Consider the following 18,417-nt stretch of genomic DNA (forward strand, 5'->3'; position numbering starts at 1 on the left):
GGTGCTGCTTACTGACTTGCTTCCCATGACTCGCTCAGCCCACCTTCTTTCAGCAGCCCAGAGATGGCACCACCCACCAAGGGCTGGGCCTTCCATTGGTCACTAAATGAGAAAACGCCTTACAGCTGGATCTCATTGAAGCATTTCCTCAGCTGAGGCTTCTTCCTCTGATGACTCCAGTTTGTGTCAAGTTGACACACAAATCCAGCCAGTACAGTTCTCTCCCAAAAACAATGATAAATTTTATGCATAGTTTCCCATGCCAAAAAAAAAAGGAGGAATAAAAGGAAGGGAAATGGATGCTTTGATTTGTCAACCAGACACAATTTAGAATCCCATGGAAAGAATGCATCATCGAGAGCCCGTCTACATGGTGGGGGGCCGGTGGGCACGCCTGTGAGAAAGTCTTGATTACACTAATTGATGTGGGAAGATCTAGCCTCAAGTGGGCGACACCATTCCCTGGGTCCTGGGCTGTGCAAAAGGAACAACACAAGCATGTATGCATTCCCCTCTGCTCTTGACTGCAGATGTGGCTAGTTCAAGTTTCTGCCCTGACAGTGCGAGACCACACCAGGAATAGGACCACACCAGTAAATCCTTCCTCCCGTACAGGAGCTTGTATCCGAGCATTTTATCAAAGCAGCAAGACGAAGCCAGAATAGAAGCAGGGAGAGGTGGAGGGGGCAAGGAGATGAAAGAAAAAAAGAAAAGAGGGGGCATTGGGGTGTAGCTTAGTCATTAAAGCACAAGGCCCCAAGTGAATCCCAGAACCCATGTAAAAAATAAATGCTGGGGGGCTGGAGAGATGGCTCAGAGGTTAAGAGCACTGATTGTTCTTCCAGAGGTCCTGAGTTCAATTCCCAGCAACCACATGGTGGCTCACAACCATCTGTAATGAGATCTGGTGCCCTCTTCTGGCCTGCAGGCAGACACGCAGACAGAACACTGTAAGCAAAATAAATAAATAAATCTTTAAAAAAAAATAAATAAATGCTGGGCAGCAAAGGGAATGGGGAGATGGCTCAGCAGATAAAGCTTTTGCCATGCAAGCCTGAGGACCAGTGTTTGGATTGCCAGCACCCACATAAATGCCAGGTGAACATGACACTCCATCTATAATCCCAGCACTCAGGAGGCCCAGACCACAGGGGTCATGTCCATGAGGTTGTCCTCTGGCATTCACACCCCTAGTGCACTTGCACACATGTGCAGAAAAAAATATGTACACACATATTATACACACACACACACAAAGGAGGAAGAACTCTGCAGATTCAGCTGATGGCTTAACAAGGCTGTCCATGAGCCTTGAGCAGTCCAGGAGATATGGAGTCTGGCATCCTCCAGACACTGAGAAATCTTTGGCACGTCTGTCATCAACAGAGGCCACCATGTGGATGACACCAGAGAGAGCAGGGCTAAAAAGGCTCACTGCGGTAAATATGCCAAATGGTCTCCTCCCACTGGTCCCCTTAGCCACCCTGGCGAGAACTCCAAAAGCTGCTCCTGCACCCTGGGCATCTGCTTGAAGAAGTTGACCCTAGAGATGCCCAGATGTGAGTGAGGGGATGCTTGTGCTGTGAGCAGCTTCCGTGCGCTGAGCAAAGTTTCAGAAAAGCCAAAGGCACGTGTGGTCTCTATGTGCCAGAGACAGTCCTTTCAGAAGAGCGGTGGGGCTGGGGGTGGGTCAGTGGCAGAGCCACCCACAAGACTCTGAGTGGCATCCTCGGCATTCCGAGTCTCTCTGTCTCTTACACACATACACACACACATACACACACTCACTCACACTCATGGAGAAAGAGCACCAAGCACCACCTCAATCCAGAAATCAAGGTTAGTAAGACACACTCTGTGCCTTGGGCTTGGTGTTCTCCGTCCATGTGTGACCCCTACACTCAGCTCATCAAGCTGATCATGAGATGCCAGGCCAGCCCCAAGGAAGGGACATCCTGCGAGCAGCCCAGTAGCCCCATGGAAGGGACATCCTTGCAGGCAGCTCAGTAGCGCCCTCAAGTGTCAGGCATGGGGGGCAGAGAAGCTAGGGACTCTTCCAGACTGAGGAGATGAAGGAGACACAATGGCTAAAGAAAACACAGATCCCAGGCTGAACTGCAGACTGGAAAAAGACAAAGGCACAAAAATCAGATGTGGGCTGGGGGGGGGGGGTGCACCTGGAGAGTTGGTTCATGGGATAAAAGCACTTGCTGCTCTTACAGAGGACCAAGTCTTAGTCCCAGGACCCATGTCTGGCAATTCACAAGATCCTGTAACTCCAATGTCAGGGCACACACAGAGACACACACACACACACACAAAACACACATACTTAAACACACTATAAATATAAACACAGCAAAAACCACTAGGGATTAGGTTTATGACAAAGTGCCTGCCTAAATCCCCCAGTGAACGGGTGGAGGCATTGTTCAGTGGTAGAGTCTCTGCCTAAATCCCCCAGTGAGTAGCTAGGAGCATGGCTCAGTGGTAGAGCACCTGCCTAGAATCCCCCAGTGAGGGGCTGGGGTGTGGCTCAGTGGTAGAGCCCCTGCCTAGAATCCCCTAGTAAGGAGGGGCTAGGAGCATGGCTCAGTGGTAGAGTGCTTGCCTAGCATTCACAAGGGCTTGGGTTCCATCCCCAGCATCTCAAAGCAACAAGAACAACAAATGATCCCTGGTTATTGGGAACCAGTGGAGAGGGACAGAAAACCAGCAGAACCTGAGATGTTTCAGGCAGGTATCCTGCCTGGTGTGGTTCTACAGTGGTCAATATTTGTTTTACCTGTTGGTGCAAACCCAGAGAACTAGAAATCAAGAGTGAACTGGGATATAAACTATGTCATGAGGGGACAATGATAAGCTGATACAGGCCCACTGATGGCAACAAACAGACCCTTTCTGGAGAGGGATTTGATAATGGAGAATTGCAGACTGTCTAGGGGGTCAGTGACATGGATCCAGAACTGCTAAACATTAGAGCCAGGTATAGTGACTCATACCTTCAATCCTAGTACTTGGGAAGCTGAGGCAGGAGGATTGCAAGTTTCAGATCAGCCTGTGTTATGTAACTAGACCCTTTCTAAATAGCTTTTCCCCCAAATACTTTTTTTTTAATATGATCAAGTTTATTATATGCATGAATGAAAATGCTATAACATGTTATTCTTTTTTTTAGTTTTTTTTACAATTCCTTTATTTTTTTATTTTTTTAAATTTATTTATTTATTAAGGATTTCTGCCTCCTCCTCGCCATGGCCTCCCATTTCCCTCCCCCTCCCCGGATCAAGTCACCCTCCCTCATCTGCTCGGAAGAGCAATCAGGGTTCCCTGACCTGTGGGAAGCCCAAGGACCGCCCACCTCTATCCAGGTCTTCTAAGGTGAGCATCCAAACTGTTTAGGCTCCCCCAAAGCCAGTACGTGCAGTAGGATCAAAAACCCACTGCGATTGTTCTTGAGTTCCCATTCTTCCTCATTGTCTGCTATTGAAAAGAAAAAAAAAAAGCCAAGGCAGGTTGTGGGGGTGCATGCCTTTAATCCCAGCACTCGGGAGGTAGAAGCAGGCAGATCTCTGAGTTCGAGGCCAGCCTGGTCTACAGAGTGAGTTCCAGGACAGTCAGGACTACACAGAGAAACTCAGGCTCAAAAAAAAAAAAAACAAAAACAAACAAAAAAAACAAGAGAGAGAGAACTTGAAACTATTCTTCCTTACAGGGGCCTGCAGGAACCCAGAAGAAGAGTGGAAAATTCATATATTTCTGAGTTCCCCAGAGGATGCATCCCAGAGTCACTGAGACAGTTAGGAAATGCTCAGGACTCCCTCCCACCAGATTTGACTCACCTCAGACTCTTCAGGAAGAGCCAAGGACTAGAGGCAAGATCAGGGAGAGAGCAGTGGAGGCTAGACCTAAGGGAACACACCCAGACCCACCCAGATCTCCAAGAGACCCTCTCTACTAGCTCAGTGGACAGGCTGTGGTATTTAAACCTGCTGAACTCCCCTAGCTACTTTGTATGTGTGTACATGTGCGCACTATGCATTTGTATGTGTACATACATGTTCATATGTTCACACACATGTGGGAGAACAGAGCATGGTGTAGAGGGCAGAGGTAGACTTTGGGTGTTTTCCTTAATCATCCTCCTTTTTTATTTTCTTTTTTGTTGTTGTTGAGAACAGGTCTCTCGCTGAACCTGGGTCTGTACTGGGGTAAGGGGTAAGAGGCCTTTTTTCTTTTTTTTCTTTCTTTTTTCTTTCTTTTTCCTTCCTTCCTTCCTTCCTTTCTTTCTTTCTTTCTTTCTTTCTTTCTTTCTTTCTTTCTTTCTTTCTTTCTTTCTTTCTTTTTTCTGTGTACAGGGCCTTGGGTCCCATGCTTGCACAGTAAGCACACCACTGACTGAGTCATCTCTGCAGCTCGTCCTCTGGTCCTGGTCCCTGTCTGACTATGCAGTCTGTGGTTCAACACATGCTCCCCCTGGAACTGACTCTGGGCACTTGGTCCATGAATGTCTCCTTAGTTTCTCTCCCCTGTCCTTGGTGCCCAGAACAGCCCAGCACAGGCTGACCTAGGGCAAAGAATCATGAGATGTTGTTGATCGTGGCTTTGGGCAGAGGTAGGGGAAGTGAGACTCACTTGGATCGAGCTGGACATCACTGAGAGCTGCAGCAGCAGGCGGTCCAATGTGCCCTCGCCCAGTTCCCGGAGGTACAGTTGGTATTGCTGCTCCAGAGGTTCTGGGGCTGAAATGCCACTGTCTGAGGAAGCAAAGGAAGCAGCCGTCAGAATGTAGTACAACACACCACAACGTGCCAAAAAGGGCAACACCCTTCCTGGAATGTTTGAAGGAAAGGAAGTTCCTAGACAGAGTCTTTCTTCTCCAGTATACTGTCTTTTATATTCCCACCCATTTTAGCTTACTTATTTTGAGACAGGGTTTCATGCTGTCCAGGCTGGCTTTGAACTCAATATATAGCTGTGGATAACCTTGAACTCCTAATCTTCCTGCCAGTACCTCCAAGTGCTGGGATTACAGGTGTGAGCACCATCCTTGGTATTTAGTGCTGGGAATGGAACCCAGAGCCTCATGACTGCTAGGCAAGCACTCCACCAACTGGGTGGCATCCCCAGCTCTACTTTAATTTTTTTATGATGAATTTTGTGTGTGTGATAATGAAAATGGAGCTCAGGGTCTTTATGTGGTATGGGTCTCACTTGTGCAGACCTGGTTGGCTCAGAACTATGTAGACCAGGGTGACCTTGAATTCACAGAGATCTATAGGCCTCTGCCTCCTGAGGGATGGATTAAAAGCATACATTTTAGTATTTAGGCATCTGTACTGGTCTGCCCTTGGGCTCCTGAGAGAATATCTCCTGAGCTGCAGTCACTAAGAGCACCACCCATCTCTCTCTCTCTCTCTCTCTCTCTCTCTCTCTCTCTCTCTCTCTCTCTCACACACACACACACACACACACACACACACACACACACATACACACACACACACACACTCTCTCTCTCTCTCTCTGCTTCTCTGCCTGTCTCTCTGTTTCTCCCCCCCCTCTCTCTGTCTCTCTCTTCTCTTCTGCTGCTCCTGTCCCCAGAGGCTGGTTTCCCCCTTCCCCTTCCTCCTTTTACCTTCTCTTTCCCCTAATAGAAACCCTCCACGTGAGTTCTGTCTCTCATGTCTTTCTCTACGCGCTGATTTTTAAATTACAATGTACACCATTACACTTGGTAAGTCCTGTATGTCAAACATTCTAAGCAAACACTCTCCCATTGAGCTACACCCCAACTGAAGTTTAAAAGTCTTTTTCTGGCCAGGCGGTGGTGGCGCACACCTTTAATCCCAGCACTTGGAAATGAGAGGCAGGCAGATCTCTGAGTTTGAGGCTAGCCTGGTCGACAAAGTGAATTCAAGGACAGCCAGTGTTACACACAGAAACCCTATCTTTAAAAAAAAAAAAACAAATCTTTTTCTATTGTGCTGACATGTTCATTTCAGTCATAAAATAACAGTATTGAGCTGGACACGTAGCTCAGTAATAGAGTGCTTGCCTGGTGCAGGTGATGCCCTTGGTTCCATCTCCAGCATCACCAAAACAGGAAAGGGAAGGAAAGAGGGGGGTGAGAAAGGACTGATAATGGCTCCAAAATATAAACAAATTTTTAATTGAAAGTTAAAGGCCAACTTCTGGTACATACACCCAAAAGAACTGAAAAGAGGTGTAATGCATAAAACTAAAGACGGCTGGGCAGTGATGGTGCACACCTTTAATCCCAGCACTTGGGAGGCAGAGGCAGGCGGATCTCTGAGTTCAAGGCCAGCCTGATCTACAGAGTGAGTTCCAAAGCAGCCAGGGCTACACAGAGAAACCCTGTTTCTATAAATTAAAAAAAAGGAAAAAAAGGTTAATGCTCTCTAAAGTGTTGTTCATAATAACCATAGATGGGGACAATGTGAAGAGATGAGCTCTTAGACACGGGCTGTCCATGTGGTGGGATGTGATTCAGCTATAAAAAGGAATGGCATTGTATGGTATCTGCTACATGAATGAGTCTAAGAAATGGTATACTAAGTGAAAGAAATCAGACACCAAAGATCACATGATTGAATTCACAGGAAATATCCCAAACAGAGGCAGGAGGATTGTGTATTAGCGAACAGCCTGAGTTAAACAATGAGATCCAGTCTTAGAAAGAAAGGAAGGGCTGGAAAGAAAACTGCGTGAGGAAAGTACTTTCTGCACAAGCATGGGGACCTGAGTTGGGTCCCTAGTGTTCGCATGAAAGAGTATGGCATAGCAGTATGTGACTTTAACTCCAGCAATGGGCAGACAGAGACAGGAAGATCCCTGGGCTGGCTGGTCAGCTAAGTCCGTCTACACAGTGAGTTCCAGGTTCAGTATGAGACCCTGTCTCAAGAAACAAGGTGGTATGTAGTACAAGAAGACATAGGTGTTGGCCTATGATCTCCACACGTGCACCCTATGTACATGTGCACATATACAAACACACGTTTTCACACATACAGTGCAAAACAAATCAAATATTTTTAAGAAGTGAAGACAAGTTTGGGCATGGTGGCACACCTTTAACCCTAGCACTTAGGAGAAAGAGAACACAGAGTTCTCTGTGACTTTAAAACCAATCTGGTCTACACAGCAAGTTCCAGCCCAGCCAGGGCTACATGGTGAGACTCTATCTCAAAATAAATAAACAAATTAAAAGAAAACACTAGGGTATCTGAAGCAGGAGGGTTATGAGTTGGAAAATAGCACGAGTTAAACAACGTAACTCTGGGAAGGAAGGGAAACAGAAAGAAGAGGTAGATGGGGAAAAGAGAGGGGAAAGGAGGGGGTGGGAAGGGTGGGAGGGGTGGAGTAGGTACAGGGGACCAGTCACAGGCTGGTGTCTGTGCTACACACGTGGGGGACTATGTTTTCAGACAAAGGGTTTTTTGTTTTTCTGTGATGCTAGGAATTGAACTTAGGGCTTTAGCTACCAATAAGCTATGTCCCCAATCCCTTCCATCGTGTGTGTGTGTTTGTGTGTGTGTTTGTGTGTGTGTGCTTGTGTGTGTGTGTGCGCGCGCGTGCACGCACGCACACGCACACGTACAGTAAATAGAGGTCAGGGGACAACCCCAAATGTCATTCTTCAGACACCATCCACCTTTTGTCTAGGACAAGGTCTCCCAGTCTCCCATTAGCCTGGAACTTTGCCAAGTAGGCTAACCTAGCTACCACCAGCTCCAGGGATTCACCTGTCCCCACTTCCCACCTGGCTATCGATGGGATTATATGCATGCGCTACCACACTCACCTTTTCAATGAGTTCTGGGCCCCAAACTCGAGTCCCCACACTTGCATAACAAACTGAGCCATTTCCCCAGCCCTCAGCCTGTGGTTTCTCTTTCTAGAACCCAGTATCGGTTGGCCCGAGCTGGCCTCACCCTGCATCAGCTGCCGCTGCCCCTGGATGACCTGCTCACACAGCATCCGGTGCTGGTGGTAGCGCTGGATCACGAAGTCCTTCTGGCACAGCAGGTTCTTTAGGCACAGGTTGTCGGCCTGCAGCTCTGTGTTCTCTACCTCCAGCTCGTGGGCCCTGCACAGCAGCTGCAGCACCTCCCGCTGATCCTCACTGGTCACCTGCCTGGGGAGCAGCTTCTCCATCTGAGAGGCCTTCTGCTTGGCGTGGGCCAGGCGCTGCTCTAGTCCAGCCTGGGGGAGACAAGGACAGCTTGGGGCAAGCACCGATGCCAGTTAGTCAACCTCATGAGATGTGTGGCTACTGAACCTAATGAGGAGCCGTCGTGAGGGCGCTACTGATGAGGCCCATTTGACAGGACTTAGAAGACACGTGTGGACAGCAGTGCAAACGAGGTGGCCTCTGGCCGTGCCAATGAGAGACTGTTGATTAAGGCATTTGAGGTGGGAAAACCCACCTTAAACGGGGGACCCACCATTCTCTGGACTGGGGTCCTGGGTTGCTTAAGGAGACAGCAAGCTGAGCACCAGCATCCATCTCTCTGCTTCCTGACTGTGAACACCACATAAGCAGCCCTCTCCTGCTCCTGCCACCACGCCTTCCCCGCCAGGAAGGACTGTGTCCTTGAAATAAACTTTTCTTCCCCCAAGGAATTCTTTACCCTCAGAGTCACATAATACAGGAGCTTTGGGGCTGGTGAGAGGATTCAGCGGTTAAGAGCACATACTGCTCTTACAGAGGCTGTGAGTTCTGTCCCCATCACCCATACCGGGTGACTGAAACTCTAGTTCTAGGGGATCCGATGCCCTCTTCTGGTCGTCTCAGACACCTGCCCCCACATGCATATTCCTTCACACACATATAGACACATTAAAAATAAAAAATAAATACTTTCTAAAGAAAAAAATGGGAACTTGGTAGGCAGGGTGTTGGCAACTTTACAGAAAATGCGGCCATTCTAGTAGGCACCCCTGAGAAACCCCTAATAAACTCATTTTAATCCTCAAGTAGAGCTTCGATGAGTCTCCTCTTCCCCCTGCCTCTTTTTTGCCAGAGTTACATAGCCCAGGCTAGCCTCAAACTCACTACATAGCTGAAGATGACCTTGAACTCCTGATTCCCCTGCTTCCAGAGTGCTGGGATTACAGGTGTGCCCTACCAACAGTCCAGTATAGTCAGTGCTGGGGATGGGACCTGGGGCTCTATGCAGACTAGAAAGAGCTCTACTAACAAGTCACGAGCCGTTACTGCTGCTCCAGTTTGGGGTCGACTGTTACTTCCTATCTATCTACCCACTCCATCTGCTCCTTCCTGCAGAAACCACAGAGGTCTCTCGGCCACCTTGTCTACTCACTTCTCTTATCTCCTGAACCACTCCAGCACTTCTGCATGTGTGGCGTGGAATGGCAAACTCCTCTCCTGGGAACTGACCACCTTTTCAATACCAGAAACTAGAGCTACCCACCTCACACTGTGACATGCCTCTAGGGTTTTCACAAAGCTGTAGGTGACACTCTATGTCCTGATTCTCTCAATCAGCTTGTGAGGGGACACAGGGAGAGCTCAGGCCCAGCTTGTCTACTGCAGGCCCCTGAACTGCTCACCCTGTATAAAATGATCTAGGAGCCCTTGAGACCCACCTACAGCCTGTAGCTTGGTTCTGCACATCCACCAGGCGAGGCTCCAGCTCTCTGTGCATAGCTATGGGTATATGGTTGTTTCTGTATATGTTTGTATGTTCTGTATGCTCGTCACAAGGGTGTGTGTGTGCATCTGATGCTGCTGATCACGCCTAGGAAACACCTTCCCAGCGATTGTATCCCTTAACTCTGGGGCCTGCTCAGGTGACTCAGCAAAGAAACGATCATACCACCCAACTAACCCCACAAGGCCCCAGAGAGTCACGTGGGACTCAGGCTGCCTAGCATGCCCAGAGTCTTGGTCCCCAAGGGATGGGCAGATAACACCTTCCTTCTGATCAGGGATTGATTCCACTCCCTTCCTCCCAACTCCTCCCCAAACAACCTCCCCTCTGTTCTCCCCAACTCCATCCCGACTCCTCTGAAGCCCTCTTCATTCTGCTCCATGCAGCCTCCTGAGTTCTCCTCAACTCCCGAGCTGAGAAACGGCCCCTCCTCTGTCCACTCACACCTGCTCCAGTGGCTGTTGCTGCACTGACCACAAGTCACACCTGTGTCTCTTCCCTCAGCTCTGAGCTTGGGGCACAGGATGCAGCCAGTTCTCCTTGAAGCCCCAGGGCCTGGCCTCCGGCTAGATACTTAAAACTTTGCTTTTTTAATTGGTCATTCATTGACTGACAGGCTCTCCAGTACAGGCTCCTGACTGACAGACTCACCTCTGCAGGTTCCTGACTGACAGGCTCACCTCTGCAGGCTCCTGACTGACAGACTCACCTCTGCAGGTTCCTGACTGACAGGCTCACCTCTGCAGGTTCCTGACTGACAGACTCACCTCTGCAGGTTCCTGACTGACAGGCTCACCTCTGCAGGTTCCTGACTGACAGACTCACCTCTGCAGGCTCCTGACTGACAGACTCACCTCTGCAGGCTCCTGACTGTCAGGCTCACCTCTGCAGGTTCCTGACTGACAGACTCACCTCTGCAGGTTCCTGACTGACAGGCTCACCTCTGCAGGTTCCTGACTGACAGACTCACCTCTGCAGGTTCCTGACTGACAGGCTCACCTCTGCAGGTTCCTGACTGACAGACTCACCTCTGCAGGTTCCTGACTGACAGGCTCACCTCTGCAGGTTCCTGACTGACAGACTCACCTCTGCAGGTTCCTGACTGACAGACTCACCTCTGCAGGTTCCTGACTGACAGGCTCACCTCTGCAGGTTCCTGACTGACAGACTCACCTCTGCAGGTTCCTGACTGACAGGCTCACCTCTGCAGGTTCCTGACTGACAGACTCACCTCTGCAGGCTCCTGACTGACAGACTCACCTCTGCAGGCTCCTGACTGACAGACTCACCTCTGCAGGCTCCTGACTGTCAGGCTCACCTCTGCAGGCTCCTGACTGACAGACTCACCTCTGCAGGTTCCTGACTGACAGGCTCACCTCTGCAGGTTCCTGACTGACAGACTCACCTCTGCAGGTTCCTGACTGACAGGCTCACCTCTGCAGGTTCCTGACTGACAGGCTCACCTCTGCAGGTTCCTGACTGACAGACTCACCTCTGCAGGCTCCTGACTGACAGGCTCACCTCTGCAGGCTCCTGACTGACAGACTCACCTCTGCAGGTTCCTGACTGACAGACTCACCTCTGCAGGTTCCTGACTGACAGACTCACCTCTGCAGGCTCCTGACTGACAGACTCACCTCTGCAGGCTCCTGACTGACAAGCTCACCTCTGCAGGCTCCTGACTGACAGACTCACCTCTGCAGGCTCCTGACTGACAGACTCACCTCTGCAGGTTCCTGACTGACAGACTCACCTCTGCAGGTTCCTGACTGACAGACTCACCTCTGCAGGTTCCTGACTGACAGGCTCGCCACTATGGGCTCCATCATTTGTTGATATCTGAATTTGCCCTTGACGTTCATGTCATCTAGCTGAGCACATCACTGGCTTAGACAACAGGCATCTATCTTCCTTTTGTTGTTGTTGTTTTTCAAAACAGGGTTTCTCTGTGTAACAGCTCTAACTGTCCTAGAACTCACTCTGTAGACTAGGCTTGCCTGGGACTCAGAGATCTGCCTACCTCTGTCTCCTGAGTGCTGGGATTAAAGACAAACGCCACCACTGCCCAACTACCTTTCTTATTTTAGAAGCTGTAGGAAATCTAATCATTAATTTGAAGTGAGGAGGCAGAAGCCTAGACTGGAGTGGGCAGGAGTGATAATAACACCAAGGGCCTCTTGCTTTGGTTACATAGCTTTTAAGAGAATTAAACAATGTCTGCTTTTAACAACTTGACATCACTGAACACTTTTCCTACTTTCTGAGAACATCCACCAGCATTTAGCTAATGAGCCGCCCAGTTCCTAGCATCACTAGCCTTCCCCCAAAGCTTCCTCAAGCAAGAGTTCTGTAATTTTCCTAACCTGAGTTTACTCACTAGCCAGCTATTAAACGCTCATTTTAAAAAAAAAAAAGCTTTTTTTCTTTCTGGTTTTGGTTTTTTGTTTGTTTGTTTTTTTGTTGTTTTTTTTGAAACTTGTTTCTCTGTGTAGCCCTGGCTGTCCTGGAACTCACTCTGTAGACCAGGCTGGCCTTGAACTCAGAGACCTGACTGCCTCTGCTTCCCCTGCTTTCCTCGGCATCTTTTTTTCTCACCCCAGTCTGGTCAACGATGACCTTGAACTTCCGACCCTCCTGCCTCTACTTCCTGATTACAAGTCTCTAGCACCACACCTGTTGCTGGGGACAGAACCCTGGCCCTTGTGCTTCCTAAGCAAACCTCTACCAACTGAGCTACGTCCCAGCCCTAGACCAAGTCTCTGCATCTGAGACTCAGGTGGCTGTGGCCACATAGTTGCTGAGTTTCATGAGATGGGCGGTGCCCTCAAAGGGTTGCCAGGCTCATAGCTGCTGAGTTTCATGGGATGGGCAGGTACCCTCAAAGGGTTGCCAGGCTCATAGCTGCTGAGTTTCATGGGATGGGCAGTACCCTCAAAGGGTTGCCAGGCTCAGACAATAAGCACCATTGCCACAGCAGATCATCCTCTCCCTCACCTTGAGGGCTGCAGTTTTCTGCTGCTCAGCCAGGAGCAGGTTCACCTCCTCTCTGGCCAGAGCCACCTCCGGGGGCTCTGAAGCCTCGACCTCCTCTCCGTCAGCATCCCCTGGCTCCTCGTCCTTCTCACTCTTTTCCGTGTTTGCGTGGGGGTGGGTCTTCTCTCGCTCCCAGCTGTAGCCAGGACACAGGGATCAGGGATCAATCGTGCCTGAGCTGAGAGTTCTACACCTCACACCCAGAGTTTTCCAGGCCCGCTAGCCTCCTCACAGGCGTGGGAAAACGATGGAGAGGAACCAGGTCTCACTCAAGATCTTCTCCACATATGCATCCATTCCAGCCCCACATATGACCCTTGACCCCACAGAGCCAGCCACAGCCACCTCCTGTGGAAACATGCTGTCCTCGGGAGACAACTATGTGACCAGGGACACTAGGAGCATGTCTGGGCTCTGGCAGCAAGGGTAACACATTGAGCCTAAACAGGGTCCATGGAAACAGGGCAGAAAAGGAAGACCAAGGAAGCCTGGCAAGCAGATACCTGGCCAGAAAGGGCAAGACACTGTGACTGCATTGGCTTTGCTTTTTCTTCCTCCCCAAGACAGGGTTTCCAGGCTGGCCTCGAACCTGGAGATCCACCTGCCTCTGCCTCCCTGGTGCTGGGATTAAAGGCCTGTGCCACCACAGCACAGCTCCGATTGCATTGCTGAAGTTTAGAATGACTGCAGTGTAAGCAGTGTTGTTCGCATAATTGGAGAGAGAGGAGGAAGGTGAGCACGGTGATGACAGTGACCATAACAAAGGGTGGTGATGTACAGTTGTCATTCCAGCACCCAGGAGGTGGAAGTGAAAGACCACAAATTCCAGGCCAGCCTGAGTTATATACAAGACCTTGTTCCAAACGAAGAGAGGAGGGGAAGGAGAGAGGAAGGGAAGGGAAAAAGAAAGGGAAGGGGAAGGGAAGGAGAAAGGGAGGGGAAGGGAAGAAGAAAGGAAAGGGAAGGGAATTGAGAAGGGAAGAGAGGGAAGGAGAAAGGGAGGGGAGGAAAGAAAAAAGGGAGGGGAGGGAAGGAGAAAGGGAGGGGAAAGGAAGGAGAAAGGGAGGAGCGGGAAGGGAGTTGAGAAGGGAGGGAGAGGAGGAGGAGATGAGGGGAATTATGGGGAGAAGCCAGAGTAGATGTGAAAAGAAGCAACAGGTTTGAGTGTGACGGTGCTGTCTGAACGCACCCCTGTAGGTATTGTGTCCAGGTTTCTCCAGGACAGTTGGAGGGATACCCACTGTCCCAGTGTAATGATTAGAGGAACCCCTTCATAATAGCTGGGTGTAGACATCCCAGCTATTATCTGCACAGGGTCACTCTGTCTTCAGAGTCTTACACATATGGGTAAGTGAACCGTGGGAGAGATTGTGTTAATGTGTATTGACCCCCTTGGGCTGGCTTTAGACCCCAACCTTAAGAGACCCAACGGATCTAGAAGTGTCTCCTGCTTGGCCCAGTTTACCAATAGGGTTGTAATGGGAGAGGAACAGAGACAAGACCTGCTTTCTTTAGGACCAGTGCCCCCTCTGTTCCTTGGCTTCCCTTCCCTTAGGGGATGTGCTGTGCCTATCAGCAGGGCACTTACTCTGCAATGGTCAGTAGGTGGCGAGACATGTCTATGTGCAGCTCAATGTTGGTATTCTCCAGCTCCACCAGGCTGCGCCGCATCTCCATCTGCTCCTTGAAAGCCCCAATAAGCTGTGCCCGGATCTTGTTCATCTGTAGACGACTGTCCTCCTCTGCATCCTGGGGGATTGTGACTGCAGGTAGGGAGAAGACTGGCTGGGCTGAACTCCATGCCCACTCACAAGGATGAGTCATGGTCCATGGACATTTGTGAATGCATAGAGGATGGGTGGGTGTGTAGGTGGGAGGATGTGTAGATGTGGTATGTGGATGGATGGGGAGTTAATTTTTTTTTGGTTTTATTTTGTTTGTTTGTTTTTGGTTTTTTCGAGACAGGGTCTCTCTGTGGCTTTGGAGCCTGTCCTGGAACTAGCCCTTGTAGACCAGGCTGGCCTCGAACTCACAGAGATCCACCCGCCTCTGCTTCCCAAGTATGTTGGGATTAAAGGCACGCGCCACCACCACCCAGCTATTGTTTTTTGTTTGTTTGTTTGTTTTGTTTTTTAAGAAAGAATTTCTCCGTGTAGCTTTGGCTGTCCTGGAACTCATTCTGTAGACCAGGCTGACCTCGAACTCACAAAGATTTGCTTGCCTCTGCATCCTGAGCACTGGGGTTAAAGGCGTGCACCACTACCACCCAGCTTGGATGGGTAGGTAATTGATGGTGTATAAATTGATAAATAGATGGATTTTGGTGTGACCAGATGGATATGTAGATGCGTGGATGATGTGGGAGTGTCATATCAATCTGTTGATTTCATTGGTTAAGCAATAAAGAAACTGTTTGGCCCTGTGGGTGGAGTAAACAGAACAGAATGCCGGGAGGAAGAGGAAGTGAGGTCAGACTCCGCAGCTCTCCTCTCCTGAGCAGACGCTTCAGAGAGACGCCATGCTACCTGCTCCAGGGAAGATGCACGCTATGAAGCTCCGACCCAGGATGGACTTAGGCTAGAATCTTCCCGGTAAGCGCACCTAGGGGCGCTACACAGATGATTAGAAATGGGCTAAATTAATATGTGAGAATTAGCCTAGAAGAGGCTAGATAGGAAGGGGCCAAAGCAGTGTTTAAATGAATACAGTGTCTGTGTAATTATTTCGGGGCATAAGCTAGCCGGGCAGGCAGCTGGGGTTTTGGAGACGTAGCCCCACCGCGGCTGCCCCATATTACTACACGTGGATGAATAGGTAGGTGAATAGCTGAATAGGTACATGTGTGTGTGTATGTATGCATGCATGTATGTATATTTGGATGGATGCATGCATGGACGTGTAGGTGGATGGATAGATAAGACAGCAGAGGGATGAATGAATAGGGATGGGTGGGTAGATGAATGTGTATTTGGGTGGAGAGATGGATGGATGGGGACATAGGTGGGTGGATAAATGGATGTGTGAGTGGTTGGATGAATAGTTGGAGGGACAGATATGAGGCTGGATGTACGAGTGTATGGAAGGATGGGTTGGTGGATGGATGGACAGATGGGGAGATGAGTGAGTGGAGGAACATGTATTTGGGTGAAGAGTTGGATGGATGGGGAAATGGTTAGGTGAGTGGACAGATGGCACATAGACGGACAAGTGGAAGGACGGTAGATGGGTATAGGTCATGGTCTTACTTCTCTTTGAAAACCTTAATTTTTGTCTAATTGCTATATTAACAATTTAACACATTTCACATTCCCCCAGCACTTTACTTTAGCTAGTCCAAGAAGTGAAAGCTATTTCAGCTTACAACTGTGTTTCCTAAAGTATTTGAGACTCTTTTATGTTTCCTGACACTAAGAATTCTGTATGGCTGGCAAAATGGCTCAGTGGGTAAAGGTGCTTACAGCCAAGCCTCACAACCTAAGTTTAATCCCCAGAATCCACATGGTAGGAGAAGTGAACCAATTCCTGCAAGTTGTCCTCTGATCTACATACACACACACACACACACACACACACACACAAATAATAAAACAAAAATAAAAGTAATTCTGTGAATTGTCTATTAAATGTCTTGCTCACTCTTAATCATTGAGCTTCTTGCTTATTTTTATTGATTTTAGAAGTCCTCTGTAAATTACAGCAAAACCTATCTTCATAAACCAAAGAATATGTGGGTGGTATGTCTGCATATGTCCTTTAGGGGGGTAGAAGGTTATGTGTTTATATGCTGTGTACATGTCGATGTGGGTCTGCGTATACATGCACGCAGTCACATGTGCCCATGCCAGGCTAGAGGTCAATATTGGGTATTTTTCGGAGTCTCTCCCTGCCTTATGCTTTGATAGTGTCTTTCCCTGCCTTATGCTTTGAGACAGTGTCTCTCCCTGCCTTATACTTTGAGACAGTGTCTCTCCCTGCCTTATACTTTGAGACAATGTCTCTCACTGCTCTGCAGCCCATTAACTGGCTAGACTGGATGGCCATCCAGCTCCAGGAATCCTCCAGACTCTTCCCTTACCCAGTGCTGGGGTTAGAGACACTCAGTGCTGCCTGGCTTTTGTTTGTTTTATTTTTGTTTCTCTGTGTAACTGCCCTAGCTGTCCTGGAACTCACTCTATAGTCTATGCTGGCCTCCAGCTCACAGAGATTGCCTGCCTCTGCCTCTTAAGTGCTGGGCTTAAAGACGTGCACCGCTGCACCAGCCTGCTGCACTGGCTTTTATGTGAGAGCTGAGGATCCTAACCAGTCCTCAAGTTTACACAGAAACAACAGCTGGGCCATATCCCCGCTCCACACGGGTGTCTTAAAATCTTTCTTTCTTTCTTTCTTTCTTTCTTTCTTTCTTTCTTTCTTTCTTTCGAGAAAGGGAGAAAGAGTCAAGTCAGTCTCTTGCCACCATGGCTGGCCTCAAGTTCTCTATAACCCAAATTCAGCCCACAAAGCCAGGTGCGATGGTGCCCTTCTATAATCCTAGCGCTGGAGCACAGGAGAAACAAAGACAAGTGGATCCCTAGGGCACACCCGCCAGCCAGCATGGCCCAATCACTAAGTTCCAAGCCAAAGAGAAACCCTGTGTCAAAAAATATTAAGGTGGCTGGAAAGATGTCTCAACATCTAAGAGCCCTGGCTACTCTTCAGAGGACCCACATGGTGGCTGACAACTATCTGTAGTTCCAGTCCCAGGGATCTGTCACCCTCTTCTGGCCTCCCTGGGTACTGCAAACATATGGGGCATAGACATACATGCTGACAGAACACCAATACACATCAAATAAATCAAAAAGTTTCAAGTCAATTAAAAAGTAAGAGCCAGATGCCGAGGGGGGATCTGTCACCCTCTTATGGCCTCCCTGGGTACTGCAAACATATGGGGCATAGACATACATGCTGACAGAACACCAATACACATCAAATAAATCAAAAAGTTTCAAGTCAATTAAAAAGTAAGAGCCAGATGCCGAGAGCAGGGCACACACATTTAAGTCTAGCACTCAGGAGACAGAGGCAGGAGCCAGCCTGGTCTACACAGTGAATTCCAGAAGAGTCAAGGCTACACAGAATATACCTTGTTTCAAAACAAAAGGCAACAAACATACAAACAAAAAACAAAGTCAAACAAGAATGCAGTTGCTCTGAGCCACTTTAAGGTTCTGTTGGGTCCACCTGCTGCTCTGAGGCCTGACTCATCCTCTCCTTCTGTCTTTTCTCTCACAGGCTGGTCAGAGCCTGAGCTGCCTCTTCTGGTGCTCTGGCTTCCTTACTCTTTCGTGGAAGGCCCCCTCCCTCATTTACCATGCAGCTGAATGTCAGCCACATGGCTAACCAGCACGCCTACATCTAAAACGTCTGCCTATGAATACGATAATTTTCTCCCTAAACTAAAAAAAAAAAAAAGGTAGAGAGTGAGGAAGATATTTAACACTGACCTTTGGCCTCCACACCAAAAAAGCACTTGGGATGTGGAAGCAAGGGGATCTCTGTGAGTTCAAGGCCAGCCTGGTCTACAGAGTATGCTCTAGGAGAGCCAGAGCTACACAGTGAAACCCTATCTCAGAAAAAAAAAAAGGACATAAAATAGTTTAGCCTCCATATCTTGTAGGCATGAAACTAGAGCCAGCCTGAGGCTCTC

The 18,417-nt window shown here is 48.9% G+C and overlaps 1 protein-coding gene across 1 annotated transcript in view; it reads right to left on the reverse strand.

Annotated features, from left to right (window-relative positions):
• LOC142840337 (kinesin-like protein KIF19) overlaps positions 1 to 18,417 on the reverse strand; it is a 51,953-nt gene that overhangs the window by 9,348 nt on the left and 24,188 nt on the right. Inside the window, exons 11-14 of the mRNA XM_075956903.1 lie at positions 14,320 to 14,494; positions 12,693 to 12,867; positions 7,956 to 8,226; positions 4,636 to 4,757 (exon numbers count right to left, since the gene is read on the reverse strand). Coding sequence (XP_075813018.1) covers positions 4,636 to 4,757; positions 7,956 to 8,226; positions 12,693 to 12,867; positions 14,320 to 14,494 — 743 coding nt within the window. The remainder of the gene's footprint in view (positions 1 to 4,635; positions 4,758 to 7,955; positions 8,227 to 12,692; positions 12,868 to 14,319; positions 14,495 to 18,417) is intronic.

The sequence above is a fragment of the Microtus pennsylvanicus genome, chromosome 1 (assembly GCF_037038515.1).
Source record: "Microtus pennsylvanicus isolate mMicPen1 chromosome 1, mMicPen1.hap1, whole genome shotgun sequence".
Lineage (NCBI taxonomy): Eukaryota > Metazoa > Chordata > Mammalia > Rodentia > Cricetidae > Microtus > Microtus pennsylvanicus.